The sequence below is a fragment of the Myxine glutinosa genome, chromosome 8 (assembly GCF_964187855.1).
Source record: "Myxine glutinosa chromosome 8, kmMyxGlut1.1, whole genome shotgun sequence".
Lineage (NCBI taxonomy): Eukaryota > Metazoa > Chordata > Myxini > Myxiniformes > Myxinidae > Myxine > Myxine glutinosa.
Window position 1 is genome coordinate 117,863,139 of NC_136268.1, and position 26,138 is coordinate 117,889,276.

At 44.5% G+C, this 26,138-nt stretch overlaps 1 protein-coding gene across 2 annotated transcripts in view; it reads right to left on the reverse strand.

The window, feature by feature from the left end:
* The window catches only part of LOC137432886 (IQCJ-SCHIP1 readthrough transcript protein-like), a 406,244-nt gene that overhangs the window by 276,114 nt on the left and 103,992 nt on the right, over positions 1-26,138 (reverse strand). For both annotated transcript variants that reach the window (XM_078783701.1, XM_078783702.1), the window contains one exon: positions 22,423-22,579. In XM_078783701.1, the coding sequence (XP_078639827.1) occupies positions 22,423-22,579 (157 nt within the window). The remainder of the gene's footprint in view (positions 1-22,422; positions 22,580-26,138) is intronic.

Sequence of the window (26,138 nt, forward strand, 5' to 3'; positions counted from 1 at the left end):
GCCAACTGGAAACAAATGGCTATGAATGTGCTTCCACGAGATAGTTTCACTCCAGCGAGTGTAAACTCATCCGTCTCAGTTAAGACAGTCACATACCCATACATGAGAGACACGTGGATTGCCATGATATGCAATCATAATCCATTAGCTGTCCTACTTTCTCAAGAAAGACCTTCCCTGTAACCACGAGCTCTTCTGGGTGTACTCGTTCCGTGCATGGAAGAGTCACGCGTGCACTGACCATTGGTGAATTTTCACACATCGCCCTCAGCAATGATGATACATGAACAAAGAAAAACAAAAAATCTGCTTCAGAATATTTGCCAAACTTCGTCCAGGCTTTGGTTTCTTTTTAAAGCACCACAAAGACCAATAAAATTCTCTCGGATAGGATGGACCTGATGATGACATTCAAATGGCCTCCGAGGGTTGATATTTCTGTATGTCGGTGCGGAACGCTTCCAGGTGGTCCCTCGTGCCATTAATGTAAAAATGCAGGTTAACCCTTGAGCCACTCGAGTACATGTAGCTCATAATAATCACCATGGCCTATCTATTAGCTATCTACTTATTATCTACTTATTACAGCTAATATGAGCTATCTACTTATTACATATGCAAAGCAGAGTGAATTCATGAAATGCTCATACAAATAACTATCAAGGAGCACATACACAACCTTCTTTCTATAGAAAATCGAGGATCATGGGAGAGGAAAGTGACGGAGGATATGAATTGCCTTGGGGCAGCAAGGCAACTCTGACACAAATAAGGGAGGGAATAATGAATGAACAGGAAAAGAGGGAGAGAGACAGGACAGGAAGCTCAGCAACCTGCAGGGTAAATGGGGGTAAAGAGTATGATAGGTAAGAATGAGGGGTGACATGAGATTGTCGTGAAGATTCTGCTTGAAGCCCTGGAGGGAAGAGTATGGTCAACCAGGCTCAGGAAGGTGGTTCCTCAGACAGAGTCGCAAGGAACAAAAGAGGTGAGGTGTACAGTGTACTTGGATCTAGGAAACGTAACCAGCGAGGGTTAATACTAGAACAATGGATGCATCCTGCAATTACTGGGGAGGGTCGGAGGGTTGCAAGAACGTAGGGTGTGAGACCAGGGGAGAGGCGGTAGAAAATAGAGGTAAACGACATGTCGAAAAAAAAGGAGAGGTAAAAAAGAGAGGCAACCGGCATGTCTGCGATGCAAGAGCAACAGTGAGACACCGTTAATAATACACCCCAAATCCACGTCTTTCAATCTCGGACTTCATTCCTGTATTCCTAGTAGTGTCATTTTGTTTTATTCCGTGTACCCCTTCCCTCCCCCTCCCCCAGCCCTATTCCTTCCACAGATCTCCTGATGTCCCTATTCTCTACTATTGTGCTTGTGTGCTTCCCTCTCTCTCCCCATCTTGTCTCCCCCTCCCTTTATTGTTTTACCAGCAGAAGTACCCGGCATTGCCGGGCGGGGGAGGGGAGGGGAGTGGGAAGGGGAGTGGAGGGGAACGGGTGGAGGGGAGGAGGGGGGGAGGGGAGAAGAGGGGGGGAGGGGAGAAGAGGGGGGGGAGGAGAGAAGAGGGGGGAGGGGAGGAGAGGGGGGAGGGGAGGAGAGGGGGGGAGGGGGAGGGTGATGGGGGAGGGGGAGGGGAGAGAGGGAGGGGGGAGGGGGGAAGGAAGAAGGGGGGAGGGGAGGGGAGAAGAGGGGAGAGGGGAGAAGAGGGGGGAGGGGAGAAGAGGGGAGGGGAGGAGAGAAGACGGGGGAGGGGGAGGGGGAGAAGGGGGGAGGGGAGGAGAGGGGGAGGGGGATGGGGAGGGAGGGGGAGGGGGATGGGGAGGGAGGGGGAGGGGGAGGGGCAGGGGAGGATGAGGAGGGGGAGGGGGGAGTGGGAGGGGGAAGGGGAGGGGAGGGATGGGGGGAGGAGAGGGGGGAGGGGAGGGGGACGGATGCTAGCAGAAGTACCCGGCATTGCCGGGCGGGGGAGCGGAGGGGGAAGAGGAGGGGAGGGGAACGGGGGGGAGGGGAGGAGAGGGGGGAGGGGAGGAGAGGGGGGAGGGGAGAAGAGGGGGGGGAAGTACCCATCATTCCGTGTATAAACGTGAGGGAGAAGAGGGGGGAGGGGGAGTGGGGGAGGGGAGGAGAGGGGGGAGGGGAGGGGGAGGGATGGGAGAGGAGAGGGGTGGGAGGGGGGAGGGGGGGAGGAGCTGGTGAGGGGGGAGGAGGAGGGGGAGGGGGCGGGGAGGGAGAGGGGGGAGGGCGCGCGAATCATCGAATCAGCGCGCTGCTCTGCCACCGATTCAGAATATGGATCTGAAGATGAAAGAAAAAAAAACCTATGTGGTGTGAATAGCAATGTTCCTCGCTGAAATAGAAAAAACGCAATCGCGCGGCAAGGAACATCACGGGATCGCTCTGAGCGATCGATTGCAACTCTGCGTCCTGTCGTGGGCGTGGCCAACGTGGCCTCATGCTCCCAGCTGATTGGCTAACTCGAGCTCGAGAGAGCCATAATGCGCTACGTTATGGCAAAAAATATGGATCTAAAGATGAAAGGGAAAAAAAACCTATGTGGTGTGAATGGCAATGTTCGTCGCTGAAATGTGAAAAAAGGCAATTGCTTTTCGCTCTGAAATACGTGCGAACGCGTAACTGAGTTAATGGCGGCAAGGAACATCACGTGATCGCTCTGAGCGAATCAGCGCGCTGCTCTGCAACCGGTCAGATTCCGTGCATAATATTCCTCGCTGAAATGCGCTGAGGTAAAAATATGGTTAAAAAATATTATGAAATCAATTTTTAGGTTGGCCATGTTCTTACCAGGCTCAATGGCCATGTCTGTGCCAAATATCAAGTACGTGAGCCTCTCCGTTTAGGAGTCTATCGGTAACATTACACACACACACACACACACACACACACACACACACACACACACACACACAAACTGTGTTTTATATATATAGATGTGTCCGTTTATGTTTTTTGTGTTTCATGTGCTAATGTCTGTTTCATGTGCTCGCTCTCACACGAGCCTCGATCTTGTATACAAAAAAACACACAAAAAAAAACAGACCTTGTGCTTCGGCCTTATCATGGAAGATTCCAATAATGGTGAGAGTTAGAGAATCCAAAGAATCCGGGATATTCTCCCTCCTACCCAGCCCTCTCTCTTCCACAGATCTACCGACGTCCCTGCTCTCAAATGTTGTGTTTGTGTGCTTCCCCTTCTCTCCCCATCTTGTCTACCGCTCTCCTAATTATATACTTTGTGTGTTTGTTTGATTTTTTTTTTGTGTGATAAATGCTAGCTCTTTCATGAGCCTCGATTCTGTATACAAAAAAAAAAAGAGTCAGCAAATATTAAAAGAGTTGGAATTGGAAGAGAAGAGGCAGCAACGAGAGGAAAGAAAAGCGGAAAAGGAATGAGAACTCGAGCAGAAGAGAGCAGAGAAAAAAGCAGAGGAAAGGAGATCTGAAAGCGACTTAAAGGAATGGGACAATGAGTATCAGAGGGAAATTAAACTCAAGGAGCTTGAATTACTGGGAGGATGGAGAGAAATCGTATCCGTGCCAGCTAGTTCGACAACAAGTCAGAACTCTTGTTATATTGGTAGGCATGTAAGAATGATTCCACCCTTAAATGAAAAGGAGGTAGGCAAGTTCTTTTTGCACTTTGAAAAGGTGGCTCAGATGTTAAAATGGCCTGTGCAGTCATGGACTATGTCAGTGCAAAGTGTTCTGGTGGGTAAAGCTCAAGATATCTATTCGGCTTTACTGATTGACCAATGTGCAGATTATGAGATAGTGAAGAAAGCCATTCTCAAAGCCTATGAATTGGTCCCCAAAGCTTACCGACAAAAATTTAGGAATGCCAGGAAGCGCGAGAATGATACTCATGTGGAGTTTGCCAGAGAGAAGGAAACTATGTTTGATAGGTGGTGTGACTCGAAAGAGATCGGGGAAGACTTTAACCGTTTACAACAATTGATTTTGGTGGAAGAATTTAAACTGTGTCCACGCGAACATTACATTTCATTTGGATGAAATAAAAGTAGCTGAGTTGTGTGAGGCCGCAACAGTGGCAGAAGACGATAACTTGACCCACAGGATGGGTTTTCACAAACCTAATTTCCCACCTAGAGGTAGTCAGGGGAGTTACATTAAATCAGGTTTGGAGAGCAAATTCTTGTGGAGGCGGCCTGGAGAGGAGAATTGAGCAAAATTCTGTACCTCAAATTTTAGTGATCAAAAGACTGACTGTCCAAGGCAGACCAACCTTCCAGGGGGCCCGAGGCAGACCATGGGACTTTCCATCGGGCCTACTTGCACATTTTGCAAGAAACCTGGGCAATTGATGTCCCAATGTTACACCCTGAAAAGGAGAAATCAGGATCGGAGTCAGGCTAGTTCAACTCCGAATGCGTTGGCCAGTGCGAGAAATCGTCCTTGGAGGGCAGTGACTTGTGAAGGTCCCCATACCAAATGCACTGCATCAGAGAACGACCTTGTCCAAGAGGGTTACAAACCTTTTATTTCCAAGGGGTTTGTTACACTGGATGGGGACTTAACTAACCAGAGACCTGTTACGGTATTGAGGGACACGGGAACACATCAATCTTTGATGGTCGAGGGCATTTTGCCATTGTCTGAAAAAACTGCAACTGGGGTTAGTGTCCTCTTACAGGGGGTTGGTGGCTTTGTTAAAGCTCCTCTTCATGTGATCCATTTAAAGTCTGAGTTGGTGTTAGGACCGGTCACTGTAGGTTTACAAGCCACTCTTACTGTGGAGGGAATATCTTTTATTATCGGGAACAATTTGGCCTGTGGTCGAGTTTCAGGTAATCCAATGTTGGTTGAAAAGCCCAGTATGGAAAATATCACAGCAAAGTTAGAGCAGGAGATTCCAGGAATCTTTCCATCATGTGCAGTGACTCATGCTATGGGTAGGAAGCGCTCTGAAGAGAATGGGAAGGAAGGTGAGGTGGATTTGGGTTCCATAGAGATATTGGAGGAAAGGTCTGGGAGCCACGGTAGTAAAGCGAGTGACACCAAGGAACCTAATGATAAGGTTTCATCTGGACCAAAGGATAAAATGCAGTGTCTGTCGGAGAAATGTGGGAACAAAGCTGAAGAAACGGTGCTTGCCTGAAAGAGACTTGTTGAAGAGCAACACAGAAATACTGAACTCTGGAGTTTGATTGGTAAAGCCATTACAGAGGAAGAGGATATGAAGGTACCTGTTGGTTACTTCATGAAAGGGGAAATATTAATGAGAAAATGGAGACCACCAGAGGTACCAGCGAATGACAAGTGGAAAGTCCATTTCCAAATTGTGGTGCCACAACCATACCGGAGGGAGATATTGAGTTTGGCACATGAGACACCTTTGGCCGGGCACCTTGGAGTGAACAAGACGTGTGAAAGAATGCTGGCACATTTTTTCTGGCCAGGATTGCGACGTGATGTGGCGGAATTCTGTAAATCTTGTCATTCTTGTCAACTGGTGGGCAAACCTAATCAGAAAACCCCTACAACGCCTTTAAAACCGATTCCAGCTTTTTGAAGAACCACTCAGCTGGGTCATTATTGACTGTGTAGGTCTTTTAACTAAAACTAAGGCTGGACATCAGTAAATGCTGACCATCATGTGTGCTTCCACTGGGTTCCCAGAAGCGGTGCCTCTTAGGAAAATTACTGCGTCAGTTATTGCGAAGGCCTTGATTAAAATTTCACCCTGGTTGGCCTACCTAAGGTCATCCAGTCTGATCAGGGTTCCAACTTCATGTCAAAGCTTTTTCAGCAAGTGGTACACCTGTTGGGAGTGAAGCAAGTGAGGTCAAGTGCTTACTATCCCAAGAGCCAAGGGGCCTTGGAAAGGTTTCACCAGACATTAAAGAATATGATCAGAACTTACTGCTTTGAATGCGACAAGGATTGGGATGAGGGAATACTCTTATTGCTGTTTGCTACGAAGGAGTCTGTTCAGGATTCATTGGGATTCATTCCTTTTCAACTTGTGTTTGGACACACAGTTCAAGGACCTTTGAAACTGGTGAAGGAACAGTGGCTACAGGAGAAGTCGCAGTCAACTGTGTCAGAGTATGTGACCACTGTTAGGCACTTGAAAGAGAGGGGGAACTTGTAGGCGAGAGGAAACTTGAAAGCAGCACAGGACAAAATGAAGGTGATACATGACAAGACTTCTCAGATAAGAAATTTCAGACCTGAGGACCGAGTGCTGGTGTTGCTTTCAGTCCCAGGTCATCCACTACAGGCTAGGTATTTGGGTCCCTATGCCATCGAAAGGAGGGTCAATGAAACGGATTATGTGGTGACAACTCCTGACCGACGGAAAAAGCGGCAGCTGTGTCACGTGAACCGACTCAAGAAATATTATGAGAGGAAGCCTGTGGAAAAAATGGCTTCTGTCTCACCTGTCGTACCTGTAGTCGGTGTGCAAGAGAATCCAGAGATTGAAGTCAGTGTGAAGTTCGATAGCATTGATGACCAGGCTTGCCCCAGATTGACGAACACTGAAGTGTGAAGGAACCTAGACCAGAAATTAAGTCATTTGACAAGGGAACAACAAGGACAATTATCCAACCTAATTTCTGAGTTTGCGCATTTGTTCACAGATGTACCTGGTCGTACCGATCTGGTATGTCATGATATTGATGTGGGGGAGGCCACTCCCATGAAACAACACCCCTACCGGATGAACCCTGTTAAGATGAAATATCTCCAGCAGGTGGTTTATCCAGAGTGAATTAACTTTGAGGATTCCTGTGAGTTGTTTGGAATTGTTGTTGCTTAAGTGACTTGATCAGCCATAGTTTTGATTTGTAGTTGTTGGGTGTGAGTATTACTTTTGTTTGTAAAAGATACTTTTTGTATGGAAAGAAAGTTTTCACTGTGTTCAAACTTTCTTCCTTGAGGATGGGGAGTGTTACGGATCTGTCACTTCAGCCTTTGTTGTTATTATATACTTGTGGAATTTTTTTAGTTTCAGGTCATATTGTTGTTAAGAATTTTGTGTGAAATGGAGATGACTTTAGTAAAAGGTAAAAATAAATGTTTGTGAAGGAGAAAGGAGATGCGGCAAAGAGGCCGGAAGAGGAGAGAGGAGGATTGGGAGAGAGATCGAGATGGCCATGAGGGAGATACAGCCGTAAACTTGCATCGAGGCTGTGAGCGGACCTTTTTGATATTGGTCGCGAAGGAGTTGAGGCTTCCTGGGAAAGGGGTTGCCCGTGACATCGTCATATATTGCGAGTGCAATGAAACCTGTGTGTCAGGTTTTATCACCAAGTGTGAGTCATTGTTGGAGGGAGCCAGCGCCTCCACTACAGGCCAATGCGCCATTTTGTCTTCGAAGGGGCTGTCAGTTTGGTGCATCTTGTTTTGTCATTGGGATTTCCATATCGATCTCACCGTGTGGATTGCCGTTGGTTTCCATGTCGGGTCAATTCCCATATCGACCTCTCACCTCGTAACTCCTCATCCACAGCTGTGCCAATACCTGCCTGTTGTTTTGCTGTTCTGCACGACGTCAATCTCCAGCCAGCGTGGGGATCCATGCATGGACTTTGGGGAATGTTACATTCTACTCATGTTGGCGTGTCGTGAGTTTATTGCTTCATTGGGGAATGATGTACCATTATATGTATTGTTCATTTGATGCAAGTCACATTTTCATTGTATTTCTGTAATAGTATTATTATTGTGTATGTGAGTTCTTAATACAATTACTTGTTTTGTTCTACAATTGCATTGGTGTGATTTTACAATGGTTTATTAGAACACGCAAAATAACAAATCTTTCTGCCATGTTCTCGCTCCAGACTCTGAGGTAACCAGGGTTTGGGGAGGTAATACGTAACAATATACAAATGTGATGTCAGAGAACCGGTCCATAAATGTAGAGGGCTTAATAACGATGCTTGGCGAATTATTCATGACATGAAAGTTTGTAGATCTGACATTTGCCTGTGTAGTTCAAAACAAGGCCATTTTCATATCAAGGCTGTTAAATAACAAAATAGATGGATATATAGAGAAGGGGAGGGAGATAGAGACAGAGATAAAGAGACAGGGAGAGAGAGATACAACAGAAAGAGGAGAGAGAGACGAGAAAAAGAGAAAGGGAGAGATCAGAAAGAGAGGAGAGAAAAAGGAGAAAAATAGAGGAGAGGGAGTGAGGAGGAGTGGAGGGGTGGGGGAGATCGAATTTTTTTAATGCAGACAATTGGGTGCTATAATGTTATGAGATAACATTATGTGTTTTATGGCCTCTTGAGGCTCTAAATCAGGCCTCGTGCTTCTCGGTGGAAAGACAGCAGCACGGTGGAGATGGAATCACATCCTCCATCAATCACAACTGCCCTTCGAGCGAACATATCCCTATCTTCTCCAATGTGTGGCTGTTTTGTCTGAATGCTGTTATGTAGGCTATATTGTGTACCAGGACATACCAGTTAAGGCAGCTGTTCTTACTAAGTTAAGGTATCCTCGTATTTTTTTCTATACAAAGTCAAGGCTCATGGAAGAGCTAGAAGACTGATCGGATCTTGATGCAACATAATAAAAGGAACAGTAGAGGGAGAGAGAGGAAACACAAACAGCAAGGTTGAAGGATAAAATAGAGAGAGACTTGGACAAATAAGGAGGACACACAGGGTGGTCAGTATGGATACAAAAGCAAACTCTCAGGAAGGAAAAACTGGATATTTGTAAGGAGGATGGCTTGGGGTGGGGTTGGGGGAGGATTAACCAGGATAGGAAAGATCATGGTTTTGGATGCGGAATGATCTGAGATAGTCGTGAACAACTGTCTTGAAGGCCTGGAGGTAAAGGATGAGATTAGAGAGAATGTGGATGTCGTGAAAATCAAGCACAGACACGACTTGTCCCTTGGGTAGGTTTAATATCATTTAGATCTGAAGTAACATCCTGTAAAAATACATTCATGCAACAGACATTAGAATCAGAGTATTACATGGGCAATGCCTGATATCAATAGGTAAAACAAAGCAAGCGCAGCATATAGGGGCGTACGTACCATGCAAACTACAGGACTATGTCACAGTAAGTGCCGCTGTAGTGTCCGTGCGCCCCGGTTGTCCCGGGTCTTATAGACGCCCCTTTTAGTGGGATAAGCAAGCACTCCCTGGGTTCACCTTCGGTATAATTTCACTACATTCTCCCCGCCGTTAGAACTATACTGCCGCCCGGCAGGTGGCAAGCAAGCGTCAGCATTAATCGGATGGGTCACGTCAATCCACGTCAGTCGGTCCACCCATAGCGGTCGGGGCGGCGAACTACCCTGCCAGTTCGTGTTCGGAAACTACCGGGTACGGCGTCCCCAAGCCCGGAGTCCCCCGCGTCGGAATAGTCGCCGGAGGTGGGTGTCGGAGGGGGCGCCCCAGCGCCTTCTGGCAAGGGAGTGGGTGACGACGGAAGTGACGGTAGTAGTTCCATAGAGGAAGCTTCGGTAGAGTCCATAGACTCGTAGATGGGTTCGTCGATATCCCTGTCGTCGTCCCCACATGGGGCGAGATGGCGTATGGAGACAGTAGACTCGCGGCCATCCGCCGTTGACACGCGAGCATGCTCGGGATTAGCCTGGAGGACCCGCACCTTATCAACAAGGGGGTCGTACTTGCTAGCGCGAACCGCTCATTTGAGATAGGCGGGCCCCGGCTCAGCGAGCCAGCTGGGTAAAGATTGGATACTACCCGAGCTTCTAGGGTGGTGGAACAGTCTTTCGTGAGGAGTCTGGTTGGTGGCGGTACATAGGAGAGCCCGGATCGAGTTTAGAGCTGCAGGTAGCGACCACGCCCAATTATCGAGGCCTCGGCCGAGGGTCCGGAGGCTTAGCATGACGGCCCTCCATATAATCCCATTAAAGCGTTCGATCTGCCCATTCGCTATTGGGGCTGGTACGGGGTGGTGTAGCTCGAAGCGACATTATTCTGGAGCAAGTAGCCCCTCACCTCCTGAGACAGGAACACCGCACCCCGATCGGTATGCACGTAGGCCGGATACCCAAACATAGAAAACAAATTCTGCAGGCACCGGATAACCGTGGCAGCCGACATATCCCCGCACGTATAAGCAAAGGGGAATCGTGAATACTCATCGACGATAGTGAGCAGATAACGAGAGTTACTCGACAACGGCAGCGGCCCTTTGAAGTCCATCGCCAAGCGCTCCCAGGGTCTAGTAGCCCTAACTAGCGTCCCCATAGGAGGGTTGTAAAAGCGCGGTTTGAGCTCCGCACAGATAGTGCAATCACGGCAGATCCGGCGGATGTCCTCAATCGAGTACGGCAGATTACCACTGCGCACAAAATGCGCGAAATGCGCCACCCTGGGATGACACATAGTGCCGTGCAAGACACGCAGTCCCTCCAAAGTTACAACCCCCGCGCAAGTGGCCGGCCTCGATAAGGCGTCGGCGACCAGGTTATCCTTCCCCGGGCTGTATTTGATGGTGTAGCAGAAGTCGGCGAGTTCGATACGCCAACGGGTGATTTTCTCATTCTTAATGCGCTGAGCATGTAAGGTGTCGTACATAAATGCAACGCTTTGTTGGTCCGTGACGATTTGGAAACACCGCCGGAGCAGGTACGGCCGCCATCGCTGAATTGATTCGACGATCGCGTACGCTTCCTTTTCGACTGACGAATGCCTCCGCTCAGTGGAGGTGAGAGTCCGCGAAAAGAAAGCCACAGGGCGTCCCCCTTGGGAGAGAGTCGCCACTATCGCATGATCCGAGGCATCACTCTCCAAAACGAAAGAGGCACTCTCGTCAATCGTCGCTACAGCGGCGCCAGCGATGTCGGCTTTAAGGCCCTCGAAGGCCGCCATGGCAGCCGGGCCCATGGGGAACGTGTCGCAGGCCATGAGGGGGCGGAGCTTCGCAGAGAAATTTTGCACCCACTTTGAATAGTGGGCGAACAGCCCAAGAGCGCATTTCAGCGAAGCCCAATCGCTAGGCGGAGCCATATCGAGCAAAGGTCGCAGACGCTCCTTATCCGGAGAGACAGAGCCATGGGTCACGGTGTACCCCAAAAGATCTACCGTGCGTAGAGAGTAACGACACTTAGCCGCATTCATGGTTAGGCGATATTTCCGCGCGACCTCAAGGAAGCGCTTCAGATTAGCGTCGTGATGCTCCTGGTCATACCCACAAACAGTAAGATTGTCCAGATAGACAAAGACATCGGTCAAGTTCTCCTTCGCAACGAGGTCATCCATAGCCCTCTGAAAACAAGTGACTCCGTTAGTTACCCCAAAGGGGAGTCGAGTGAACTGGTACAACCGCTGACCCGATTCAAAGGCTGTAAAGACGCGATCAGCCCTAGAGATGGGGACCTGATGATACGCACTACGCAGATCGAGAGTGCTATAAACGGAATACAGGGCCACCTGGCGTACCAGGGCGTCCATCCCCGGTAAGGGGTAGGCATCCAGCTGTGTAAAACGATTAATCGTCTGTGAGTAGTCGATTACCATGCGCCGGCGGTGGGCCTCACTTCGCACCACTAAGACTTGGGCCCGCCACGGTGACCTACTGGGTTCTATAATACCGTCCTTTAAGAGCTGGGCCGTTTCTTCCGCAATGAATTGCGCGTCTGCGCGAGAGTAGCGCCGTGATTTGACGGCTACAGTGGTACAATCAGTGGTCAGGTTGGGGAACAGCGAGAGAGGCTCCACGTCCATCTGAGCGAGGGCGCACACAGCAAGTGTGTCCGGCCCACTGAAGTCTATTTCCAAATGTCCATGTCGCTTAAGGAAATCAAGTCCTAACAGAACGTCGGCACATAAAGCAGGTAATACCATGAGATACACGTCCGGGAATGTGTGTCCCTTTACCACAAGTTTCAGTCGACATGCCCCTTTTGTGCTCAACCGAAGTCCTTGGGAGGCCATGAAGATCCGTCGTGTTGTCCCGAGAACCGGCCACCCATGTTGATGCACTAGTCGTTGATCGATAAAACTATCCGTAGACCCTGTGTCAATCAAAGCTTGCGCAAAAACGCCCGCGACCTTGAGCGGAATGATGGCCTGCGCAAGGCCGGCAGACCCGGCAGGTATTGTACCGGCCGGGCGAGAAGATCGCGCCTCACGGGTGGATCCCACTCCGGCTGCAATCTTCCGGGCATCGTCGGCAGGTTGGGCCTCAGCAGGAGCATATAAATAGTAATACCCACTGTCAGAGGACATTCCCACGCCGGCTGCAGTTTGCCGGTCATTCGGGCAGCCCGTGGAGGATCCTCGTGACAAGCGCATGGTTGGCTCATCGGCAGTTTCATTTGCCGGAGTGAGTGTGTGTAGGTCGTAAGAGCCGCCGCCAGATGGCGCTCGAGTCACGTGAGAAGGATCACTGCCATATGCAGTTTCATATGCCAGAGTGGATGCATGTAATTCGTAAGAGCCGCCGTCAGATGGCGCTCGAGTCACGTGCTGCGTTTGCCGCACACCAAGAGGAGTTTCCAAAGCAGGAGCATGTCGCTTGTTTGAAGAAGGCGTTCGAACGCCAGTCAAGGTCGGTCGCTCCGCGGCCGGTCGCGTTCGCGCCATTTGTTTCGGCGGCCCGGTGTATCTCACCAAGGTCGTGCGTGCAGCCAGAGGCCCGCGAGAAGGAGGGCGGCTCATCAAAGCCGAGTGAGGCGCCCCGTCCGGCGCTCGGTCCGTTGGCTCAGCGATGAGCCCATTCAGGGTCGCGCGGGTGCGCATGCCCTGTGCAGCCTTCCTGCAGACCTTTGCAAAATGGCCCTTGGTGGAGCACAGGTGGCATATGGCTTCCCGAGCCGGGCATTCAGATCGAGAGTGCTGCCGATTCCCACAAAAATAACATTTTGCGTACCGGTCAGGCCGTGGCCGGGCAGCAGCGACAGCAGTTAGGCCGGAAGTGGAGTCCGTTTCAGGAGCACCCAGAGTCTCGGCCGTGGTGGTCGGGTCCTCCCCCATATCCTCGGCGGTAACCCTCTCCGGTCGCGCGAGTTGAGAAGTCCCCGCCACAACTCGTGTGTGGTCATAAGCGGTGGATTGTTCACGGGCATCTGTAAAGACGCGTGCCAGCCATAGTGCCTCCGTAAATGTCAGCTCCGCGACCTCCAAGAGTCGGAGCCTCAAGACTCAAGAATTAATTCCGGAGACGAATGAATCTCGGAGAAGGTCATCCTGCACTTGCTCGTGGGTCCGTACCTCCTGCACGCAGTCCGCCAATAGGTAACGCAGCTCCTGCGCGTAGCGATCGATCGATTCCGATGGTTGTTGTCGCCGCTGGGAGAGCTGATGCCGGCCGTGCACGGCACTCCATGTCTTTACGTATAGTCGCTTCAGCTCGGCCAGAGCCGTAGCCTACGTCTCAAATCGAGCAATGCTCCGGTAAACGCTGTGATGGACCTTCGACTGTAACATGTACAGCTTCACTGCAGCGGTGGGCTCTGTTTCGTGAGCGGCAAAGTAATTCTCCAGCGTTTTGAGCCAGTGGGTGAACTCCGATCCCGACCCCTCAGCTTGAGCGTCGGCACCGAGAATCGGTACCATGATCATCTTGTGTTCAGTCATTTCGTCGATCTAAATGATATTAAATGTCGTGAAAATCAAGCACAGACATGACTTGTCTCTTGGGTAGGTTTAATATCATTTAGATCTTAAGTAACATCCTGTAAAAATACATTCATGCAACAGACATTAGAATCAGAGTATTACATGGGCAATGTCCGATATCAATAGGTAAAACAAAGCAAGCGCAGCATATAGGGGCGTACGTACCATGCAAACTACAGGACTATGTCAAAGTAAGTGCCGCTGGAGTGTCCGTGCGCCCCGGTTGTCCCGGGTCTTATAGACGCCCCTTTTAGTGGGATAAGCGAGCACTCCCTGGGTTCACCTTCGGTATAATTTCACTACAGTGGAAGTTAATTCCACAGATAGGAAAAAAGAGGAAAGAATGAGTGGGTGTTTTACCAGAAGGGTTGATAGTGGACATCGTACACCCTCCAGAAATCCTGGAGGGACAATGCACGGAAAGAGCAGAGGGTGCAAAACCATAAAGGTGGCGGGAAATTACAGAAGCACCAATATGCAATGGGAAAGTGAGAGGTCCATGGACTCAGCTTTATGGCGGGAGATTCCAATGATCTTGAAGGCCTCGGTTTCCACTGGATCAAGCTAAGCAAGATGTGAGGCAGGAGTGCCAGCCCAGATGAGAGAGCAGCACTCCATCAAGCTGCAGATGAAGCCCTTGTAGAGGGATATGAGTTCAGCTGTGTATTGTCAATATATTCTTGTGATGTCCACTTTCATTTTGACACAAACACCTCAAGTTTGAATTTAAATATATATATATATATATATACACTACATGACCAAAAGTATGCGAACACCCCTTCCAATTAGTGGATTCGGCTATTTCAGCCACATCCATTGCTGACAGGTATATACAGTCACGTGAAAAAGTAAGTACACCCCATGTAACGTTTTGACTTTGTCAACATATTTCAACATACAGCTATTTGATCTTCATTTCAACAATATTGATAGATAAAGGTGTTATACTATGACAAATATCATGAAACATTTACATTTTGTAGTCCATTGTATAATTTAAACAAACATAAATGCAAATTTTGCATGTGGAAAAAGTAAGTACACCTTTGGCTCTAATAGGTGTTATTGCCCCCTTTGGCGGAAACAACCTCAAGTAGGCATATCTTATAACTGTCTACCAGTCTCTGACATCGACTGGGATAAATTTTTGCCCACTCCTCGATGCAGAATTCTTTCAGCTGTGTGATGTTTGAGGGGTTTCTTGCATACACAGCTCGTTTCAAATCCCCTCACAACATCTCGATGGGATTTAGATCCGGGCTTTGACTTGGCCATTCCAGAACCCTCCATTTCTTTCTTTTCAGCCATTCCTTGGTGGATTTACTGGTATGTTTAGGGTCATTGTCATGTTGCAAGGTCCACCTTCGGTTGAGCTTCAACTTCCGGACAGATGGCCTCACATTATCCTCAAGCACCCACTGGTACAATGAAGATTTCATAGTGGATTCTATGATGGTGAGCTGCCGAGGTCCTGATGCAGCAAAGCTGCCCCAAACCATAATATTTCCACCACCATGCTTTACAGTTGGTATCAGGTTCTTGTGGTCAAATGCTCTCTTTGGTTTTCGCCAAACATGTCTTCTGGTACTGTAGCCAAATAGCTCCACCTTTGACTCATCTGTCCAGAGCACATTGTTCCAGAATTGCTGGTCTTTGCCTCGGTGTTCATTGGCAAACTTTAGTCTTGCCCTGATGTTCTTTCTGGACAGCAAAGGTTTCCTCCTGGCACACCTCCCATGTAGATCAAATTTGTGCAGCCTCTTTCTAATGGTAGACTCATGCACTTTGACATCAACAGTAGCAAGAGCTACCTGTAGGTCCCGTGATGACATTCTGGGGTTCTTTGAGACTTCTTTCAGCATCTTGCGGTCTGCTCTCGGGCTGAAATTGCTGGGGCGGCCTGGCCTGAACAACTTTGCAGATGTTTGGAATCTTCTCTACTTGTAAATGATCTTCCGGACAGTCGAATGATTGATTTCAAATTTTTTGAGATCTTTTAAAATCCCTTCCCAGACTCGTAAGCATCTATAACCTTCTTTCTGAAGGCCTCAGAGAGCTCTTTTGATCTCGGCATGGTGACGCCGCACACTTCAACAACAAAGAGCAAACCAAACGAAATGTCTGAGGTTTAAATAACACAGGTTCCTCCAAGATCCTCGCTAACGATTTGCACCTGAGCTGGTGCACCTGATTCTAATTTTAGGTATTTGAAGTAGTGATAAATGTAGGGGTGTACTTACTTTTTCCACATGCGAAATTTGCATTTATGTTTATTTAAATTATACTATGGACTACAAAATGTAAATGTTTCATGATATTTGTTATATTATATCACCTTTATCTATCAATATTGTTGAAATGAAGATGAAATAGCTGTATGTTGAAATATGTTGAAAAAGTCAAAACTTTATATGGGGTGTACTTACTTTTTCACGTGACTATATATATATAAATATGTAACAAGACATTTCTCTGCTTGAGCCTAGCTGGTCATGTGTATTACTGGATTACATCATCCCTTGAATCAAAATGCTTTGTAGACAACAAACCCCACCCGACCACCAATCATCATGCCCTGGTTCTCCATCCAAAAAACTACCAATCTACTATGTGGTGACATCATGTGAATTATATTCACATTTCCATTTTAAAATTCATCAAAGAGGAAAAAAAATTCACATATCGATTAAACACAAACCTGAAGACCCTGAGGCTTGAATAATGAATTTGAATAAAAATATCCTGGGTGTTTGGCACAAATATGCAAGTTATTTATATGATTGAAATGCTAATGATTATGTAAGTTGTTTGAGGATCTGAAAGCATCAAACACTTCGACATGTAAGAAGCATGATTGAAAAGCATGGTGAGATAGATGTACGTACAGTACTTTGACTTTATTAAACGAGTATGTAAGGAAGAATAAAAGAGTACGTTGGAAACTAGAAACAAGCTTTCCTTTTGGCCTGATCTATCTCCAGGCAAAAATAAATTCCAGACAGAACCACCTGCAGGCAAAGTCAAGGCGACTGATTTTATGGCCCACACAAGCTAATATATTCAGCATTTCATGCTTGGGGTTAAAATACACCACTAGAGTATACTGTGTCTTAATATATATAATAAATAACCACCTTTAGAGGCCATTTTTCCCCGCAAGCGGGGGTTGGCCTTTTTCGGGAACCGTGGTTGTTGTTGTTTTTCGGTCCCCTTTTTGAAGCAATGTTTTACGGCCGGATGCCCTTCCTGACGCCAACCCTTTTTGCCGCCTTTAACGACAAACAGGGAATTACCAGTGAACTGGTACTCAGTTCTTGATGTAAGGTTTATACCCAGAGGTACAAGGCTTAGATTGAGGCACTGGATAACCTGGAGAAACATTCGAACTTGCATGAACGTCAATATGGAACAAATCATACGTCACCATGACAACAACAACCCGGCCACATGACGCTGAAAACAAGGAACTGCATTGGTAGGCGCAGTGCTCTCAACCGATATACCATAGTAGGTCAGATTTGCAGCTCTCCATGTATGTGTTATGAGGACCACACCCACACAACTTACTTTCTGTGTATCCATTTCAAAAATATGTTTTGTATCTGCTATCTGACAGTAATGCAATAAAAATCTTCATTCTGCAATACCAGTACCTCTAATTTCTACACTGTCAAATGTCTACCTTGAGCACATTTTTAAAATTAAATGAGCATACCAAGTCCAAGTACATTAACTGTCAAAAATAAATCTGTTTTGACACTTACGTTCGTAGGATATTTGACAATTCCATTTGTACGAGGTAGTTTTCTTTCTTTTTTAAACAGGATGTCACTTGGGCCGCAGCAGTGTGCTGATTGGGCCACATGCGGCCCGTGGGTTGAAAACCACTAGGCATGTGCACAGAAATCAAGTACAGGTTTCTCGAAATTATAAAACTATACATGCTGGAACCCAGAACAAATTACAAATTGCTCCCAAACTCTTGCCAACCTAGACATGGCAAGGGTGATGAGCTTACCAATACCCCCAATGTGAGTTGAGGAAGCACTTCATCCTACAGTAAATTAAAAAAGGCTGATGATGATGAACTCTCAGAGATTATATGACTTGGCATCATATTAGGAGGGTAACGGGTACAGTCACGTGAAAAAGTAAGTACACCCCATGTAAGGTTTTGACTTTTTGAACATATTTCAACATACAGCTATTTGATCTTCATTTCAACAATATTGATAGATAAAGGTGATATAATATAACAAATATCATGAAACATTTACATTTTGTAGTCCATTGTATAATTTGAATAAACATAAATGCAAATTTCGGATGTGGAAAAAGTAAATACACCCCTACATTTATCACTACTTCAAATACATAAAATTAGAATCAGGTGCACCAGCTCAGGTGCAAAAGATTAGAACATCGTTAGAGAGGATCTTGGAGGAACCAGTCTTATTTAAACCTCAGACATTTAGTTTGGTTTGCTCTTTGTTGTTGAAGTGTGCGGCGTCACCATACCTAGATCAAAAGAGCTCTCTGAGGCCTTCAGAAAGAAGGTTATAGATGCCTACAAGTCTGGGGAGGGATTTAAAAAGATCTCCAAATAATTTGAAATCAATCATTCGACTGTCCGGAAGATCATCTACAAGTGGAGAAGATTCCAAACAACTGCCAACTTGTTCAGGCCAGGCCGCCCCAGCAAGTTCAGCCCGAGAGCAGACCGCAAGATGCTGAAAGAAGTCTATAAGAACCCCAGATTGTCATCACGGGACCTACAGGTAGGTCTTGCCACTGTTGATGCCAAAGTGCACGAGTCTACCATTAGAAAGAGGCTGCATAAATTTGATCTACATGGGAGGTGTGCCAGGAGGACACCTTTGCTGTCCAGAAAGAACATCAGGGCAAGACTAAAGTTTGCCAATGAACACCGAGGCAAAGACCAGCACTTCTGAAACAATGTGCTCTGGACAGATGAGTCAAAGGTAGAGCTATTTGGCCACAGTATCAGAAGACATGTTTGGCGAAAACCAAAGACAGCATTTGACCACAAGAACCTGATACCAACTGTAAAGCATGGTGGTGGAAATATTATGGTTTGGGGCAGCTTTGCTGCATCAGGGCCTGGGCAGCTCACCATCATAGAATCCACTATGAATTCTTCATTGTACCAGTGGGTGCTTGAGGATAATGTGAGGCCATCTGTCGGAAAGTTGAAGCTCAACTGAAAGTGGACCTTGCAACATGACAATGACCCTAAACATACAAGTAAATCCACCAAGGAATGGCTGAAAAGAAAGAAATGGAGCATTCTGGAATGGCCAAGTCAAAGCCCGGGTCTAAATCCCATCGAGATGTTGTGGGGGGATTTGAAACGAGCTGTGCATGCAAGAAACCCCTCAAACATCGCACAGCTGAAAGAATTCTGCATGGAGGAGTGGGCAAAAATTTCTCCCAGTCGATGTTAGAGACTGGTAGACAGTTATAAGAAACGTCTACTTGAGCTTGTTTCTGCCAAAGGGGGCAATACCACCTATTAGAGCCAAGGGTGTACTTATGTTTTCCACTTGCGAAATTTGCATTTATGTTTATTTAAATTATACAATGGACTACAAAATGTAAATGTTTCATGATATTTGTTATATTATATCACCTTTATCTATCAATATTGTTGAAATGAAGATCAAATAGCTGTATGTTGAAATATGTTGAAAAAGTCAAAACTTTACATGGGGTGTACTTACTTTTTCACGTGACTGTTTATATTGCAATGTCATGTTTCATGAATCAACATGGAGAGGGAAATTACGACAGAATAGACAAATTTACAAAGATAGGAAAGATATTTAAACTATTGTACTTACAAACATATTGTCCAAAAGGAGTAGAATAATTCATTTGTGGGAATTATACAGAACAATGTGTACAAATGTCTGCATGCTTCATTAAATATTTATCATTTCGAGATCAAATAGGATTGTGTTGATATATTGCATTGAGAACAATAAATTATAGAAGTGCACAACATTAGTCAAGCCTACAAACAAAACATACCTTGCATATGGAAAGAACACACACACACACACACACACACACACACACACACACACACACACACACACACACACACACACACACACACACACGGTCCTGAAGTTGAAGCAAACCCAGCCAATACACGAAAACTCAGCTAACATTGCCTCCTTGTATGAATATTTCATCAGTCCTGTCATTCACACATTTGAACATTTTATTCACCTCAGCACAATAATGCTCATGCCATCAGTTTGGCAGACCGATAAGAAACAATGAGATCCCTGTCAGAATGATCGTTGGTTATCTTTCGCCTTCCAGAGAAATATATTTTAGAGATTTTATGCACACGTCATCATGCTTATCGTCCTGCTTGCCTCAACATTTCTTTTGTCCTTGATTTAATTTCATGAAATCATTTGTGGATCAATTTATTATCATGTTTGCATGTTTTGTGGTTTTGAAATAAACCCGTGTGCTCTGTTCAGCTAAACGCTTCGCATCGCTTCATTCCCGCGTGCGACAGAAATAACCACCATTTTTTTGGGAGGCCCCTCAGAGTTAAAGCTGGTTTGGCTATTCGTCTCGGCTGATCATAATCGCCCAGGGACCACATGACTATATATAGATATATACATATATACAGTACATGTATACAGTATACCATATACATACAGTATACCATATACATACAGTATACTGTGGTCTGCAAAGGTATTCACCTCCTTCCAATAATGTCACATTTAGATTTTTGTCTCGTCTGACCACAAAACTTTTCTCTATATGTCTGCAGTATCATTATGATGCTTTTTCACAAACTCGATACGATTCTCCTGCTTTTTTGAGCTTTAGATGTATTTTTCAGTCATGGCTTCTTTCTTGCCACCTATCGATAGAGGCCAGCTTTGTGAAGGGAATGGGATATTGTTGATTGATGAACACTGACCCCAATCTCAGAAATAGAGCCTTGCAGATCTTTCAAAGTCATTGTTGGAATAAATGACATTTTGAATCAGTGTCCTGCTTGCCCAGGTGCTGAGTTGAGATAGGCGACCCGATCTGGGTGGAGTCATGGTGGTATGATACGTCTTCCACTTCTTAATGATGGATTTCACTTCTATAACCTATAAAATCAATCTTCCATAAATTTTCCATTTCTTCTATAAATCTTCTTATAACCCTCTCCTGAACGGTGCTTCTCCACCACTTTATGTGTGACTTCTTTGGAAAGCTCCTTTGTCTTCATGTTTGTGTTGTTGGTTGATCAAGTGAGTTGTATCTTAAAATTCCTAAGATAAGTGGGGGAGTTTAATTTTAAAGTTAAACCACTGATTACATACAGGTGAAACATATTACCCTTATTTGTAAACTTAAAAAACAAATTATTTGTTCCTTAAGTGATTTAGGGTTAATGAGGCAAAGGGTTTGAATAATTATACAACAAAGAATCATTTGGTTTTCTCTGTTAATCTAACTTATTCACATTTTATCTGAATTTTTTAGCTTCAGCACTTTAACGTTGTTTGTGAAGACACCATATATCAAGTTTGATTTGAAAGCATCATGAAATAAGCTCAGGTGGCATCAAAATGTGAAAACTTTGGAAGGGGGTGAATACTTTAGCAGACCACTGTATGTATGCATTGTTTTTGATGTGAATATTTATTGCTCATAATTACTATTGGAAGATCAATTTGAGACTAAAAGGTGAGGTAACAGCCTAAATCAAGTATCCATTTAAACACTGGTGATGCAGAGCAATTAAAACATAATTTCATCATCCAATGAATGCATGAACACATGGGATAGATGCAAATGTAAAATGTTGCTATTACAACTAAAATTATTGCTGTTCTTTAATATTAGCATCAAGACATGTACATTGTAGAATTCTAAATTGGCCCACTTGGCTTGTTAGATAAATCAAGGAGCAGGTTCGTTAAATTACTACATAAAGCAAAACAACAAACACGTTCCGATAAGATTTTAGAAAATACAAAAAAGGAACGGATTTTGTTAACCAAACGGTGAGTGGCATGCTTACAAGGAGAGCAGGTAACTGTCTCGGCTTCGGTGCAGCGTGATTGGGCGAGTGAAGTATAAATAAATTAGCTGCTGGTGACTACGTAATATTGTATATAATGTATGTCTCTCTTGCTCTTTCATGACTCTTGGTGGAGATTTATAAAAATGGAGGCCTGAAGTTGTAAAAATTCTGAGAACTTGTTTGATGAATGTTCACTGCAATTCAAGGTCGCGTTGAATTTTGAGTGGAATGATAAGGAATTAAATGCACAGGAGGACTTTATAACAGATTCTTTAAGACTATAAAAGGTTAAGTATTTTCTTCTTTTTAAATAATTTATAATTACACCATGTCGAGCCCTCCTCTATTCTCCCATATTTCCCCTGGCGCGAAACCCAGAAAAAAAAGCCCTAACTATACAAACCCACATGCCCTAACTTTTTTTTGGTGATTGATGACTTGATGCTCTTACACGAGCCTCGATCTTGTATACAAAAAAAAACAAACAAACAAAAAAAAAAAACCCCTCTCTCCATAGCACTGATCTCTGATCTTTTAATGACAGTTAATAAAAGTTGCTTCAAAAATACTCTAAAAACCCTAAAACGAGTTATTAAATTTATCACTTTTTGCAAGTTTGCTTTAAGGATTAAAACAAAGACTTTAAGGATAATTTCCATCATCGGAATGATGGAAATGATTTTTCCATCATTCCGATGAGCGATGTGCCTGGAGCATTATGCGACTGACCGGTGTGCTGTCTGCAGATGGGGTTGCCATGCTGAGAGAACATGTAAGTTTTTCGGAGGAAGACGAAGGCGACGGAGGGCTGCAAGCCTCCACGGTGCCTCCTGCTTCTCTCTTGCACACGTGCTGGCCTCGGTACGCTCTCCAGGCTCTCTGGATGCTGACAGAGAGATGCGGGATCTCAAACCGTGGAACGATGATGATAACGCAAAGGATTTTCATCATGTGCTCGTAAGAATTGCGTATAAAACCGAGAGATGAAACATCATTGCGAGTGTTGCAAAAACGGCCATAAAAGTTTTAATTCTTGTAAAGATGCAAAAAAATGACTTTCAGGAGGAAATTTCAAATCACTAACAAATTGTATAAAACAGGGTTGAAAATTGAATTATCTAAATTAAATATTCCATCACCATAATAAATTGAAAAAACATGGTTGGCCCATTAATTTTCAGCACATCGGAAGTCCTGCTCTTGATGCAGGGAACGCAGATTCAAATACCATTATTACCTCCACCACCGAAGGTAGACAGAGGTTATGTTTTCACCCCTGTCTGGTTGTCTGTTACTTGGCCCAAAAAAAAAGTTTTTGGACAAGTATGTTGATCACTACCGGTTTTTGTGTGTGTTTGTTTGTGTGTGTGTTTGTCTGTCCGCTCACTGATACTTGCCTACAGGTCACAATTTTAAACCGATCTTCACGAAACTTCACTAAGTGGTAGAGTTCGTGAACCGACAAAATTCTATATATTTTTTAGGTCAAAAGGTCAACATAGGTCAAAGGTCAACCACTTTTTACCAATCCCTAAAATCCTCAATTTTCATCCGATTGACTTGAAATTTGAATAGGATTTACATATCAGTTAACTGAATTCAACCAAAAATTATTTTTGAGGTCAACATAGGTCACAACATCAACATAGGCCGAAGGTCAACCATTTTTTTTTCAAATTTCTAAAATTTCAATTTTCATCCGATTAACTTAAAATTTGAAGACGATTTGCATATCAGGTCACTGAATTCAACCACCAATTATTTTGGAGATCAGATGATGCTCTACTGAGTGCCATGCTACTTTATTCTCTTTTGCCAAGTGTCGCTCTTTGAGTGATTTTTCATTACTTGGCAAAAAGTAATTTTTTGACAAGTATGTTGATTACACCGGTTTGTGTGTGTTTGTGTTGGTGTGTGTGTATTTGTGTGTGTGTGTTGGTGTGTTGGTGTGTGTATGTGTGTGTGTGTGTGTTGGTGTGTGTGTGTGTGTGTGTGTGTGTGTGTGTGTGTGTGTGTGTGTGTGTGTGTGTGTGTGTGTGTGTGTGTGTGTGTGTGTGTGTGATTGTATGTGTGTGTGTTTGTGTGTGTTTCTTTGTGTGTTTGTTTTTTCCGCTCACTTACAGTTGCCGACAGGTCACAATTTTAAACCGATCTTCACGAAACATCATCAAATGGTGGAGTTTGTGGTCCGACAAAATCCTATATCTTTTTGAGGTCAAAAGGTCAACAAGGGCCAAAGGTCAACCACTCTTGTTCAAATTTCTAAAATCCTCAATTTTCATCCGATTGACTTCAAATTTGAATAGGATTTACATATCAGATAACTGAATTCAACCACCAACTATTTTTGAGGTCAACATAGGCCAAAGGTCAACCACTGTTATTCAAATTTCTAAAATCCTTAATTTTCATCCAATTGACTTGAAATTTGAATAGGATTTACATATCACCGAACTGAATTCAACCACCAACTATTTTTGAGATCAACATAGATCAAAAGGTCAACATCGGCCTAAGGTCAACCACATTCTCAAATTTCTAAAATCCTCAATTGTCTTCCGATTGACTTGAAATTTGAATATAATTTGCATATCAGCTGACTGAGTCTGACTTTTGCCAAGTGTCGCTCTATGAGTGATTTTTTATTTGTCTGTTTGTTTGTCTGTGAACAAGATATCTCAAAAAGTTATGGACGGATTTGGATGATATTTGGTGGAAAGTTTGGGTGTGTGACAAGGACGAAATGATTCGATTTTGGTGAAGATCCAGATCCAGATCTTGATACGATCATTTTTAAATGATTCTTCATCATTGAGAGACAGGGCCAAAATGATGTACTGTATAGCATGGTATCTCAAAACGTTACGGACAGATTCGGACGAAACTTTGTGGTCATGTTAGGTGTGAGACAAGGATGAAATGATTCGATTTTATTGTAGATCCAAATCTGATCAGGATACACAAATTAAAATTTTTTAAAAGTAATTCTTCACCATTGAGAGATGGAGCAAAAAACGATATATGTATAGCATATTTCAAAAAGTTGTGAACAAGTTATGATAAAATTAGGTGGACGAGTAGTTGCTATTGTGACAACAACAAGCCGACTCTATTTTGGTTCAGGTCTCGATCCAGATCTGGCTCATCAGTGGGATACAAAACGTAAACTGTTCACCCTGTTGGAGGTATGTGATCTATCGAGAGCCATTCTAGTATCACATGTGTATATCACATACGTGTTCTAGTATCATATCACACGTTACCCATTGTCTACGAAGGTCCATGTAATTCAAGTAAAGTACAAGGGTGTCTACAAATACCTTTTCCCTAAATGTGATAGATGTACAAGCTCCTCTGAGTCTCAGATCACTAATAAAAAAATAAATAAACAAATGTTTTAATAAGCAGTGAGGTTACCTACATCGTTTTTCTGCTATCATTGATATTCGCAATAAGATGTATTAATCGGTTACTAAATTAATGAACAGTTGGTTCAAATTATTCAACATAGGCTTTCATCAATGAATGAGTAAACACAATCACATTGGAGTTGCTGCTCCTTTGTTATTAATGCTCTTTTAACAACAATACATCTCCTGGAGGTAATCTTGCCCAAACATATCATGGAAATAATCCCCCAGACAAAGGTCCCTGGAGTGGTTCCGAGTTACTTTGCTAACACCATATGGGATAATACTTCACAGATGGCCGCACTCAAATGCACATCGTTTGTCATCATGCATCCTACCAGCTAGATCTAGAGAGCCATTCGGCCGATAATACACCTCCAGGACCAGGCAGAAAAGTTTGGGAGAAAATGTGTTTTTTTTTTTTTAAACCACCTTCAAAATAGCCAGAAAATATGATATTGTGCAAAGATTGCCTTAGTGCTAAAGTGGGAATTGCAATTGGATATGAGGTCAGAATAAATTGGTATCCAATGTCCAAGTTAGGGTTAAGGTTGTGTTGAAATAAATCAAAACGTTGTTGAAAGGAGAAACTTTCTATTTTAGGGTGAAGACCAATATACAAAATAATATCATGAGGCTTGAACAATAATTCGGCCGAGTGAAGCGAGGTCGAGGCCGTTTCGTCCTGATACGTGAAATGCCCTGCAACCGATGTGGACAGAAAATACGTTTAGGAATTCATTTTTTTTCCATCCAATCATCACCTAACTTTGTTTAAAAAATCGTCCTGGGTAGGCGAGTCAATTTTGAAAGTTTTGTGTCAACTGATCAGGTAGTTGCGGAGAAAACTAATTGATAAGCGAACTAGAACGAGCAATCTAAGATTGCATACCCTCGCTTATTTTTCATGGTTTGATAACTACGTATTTTATAGACGTACTCACATTCCAATTGTACGTACTTTATAGATGTACTCACATTATAATTCTACATACTTTATAGACGATGCACAGTATTCCGCATAATGAAGGTTAT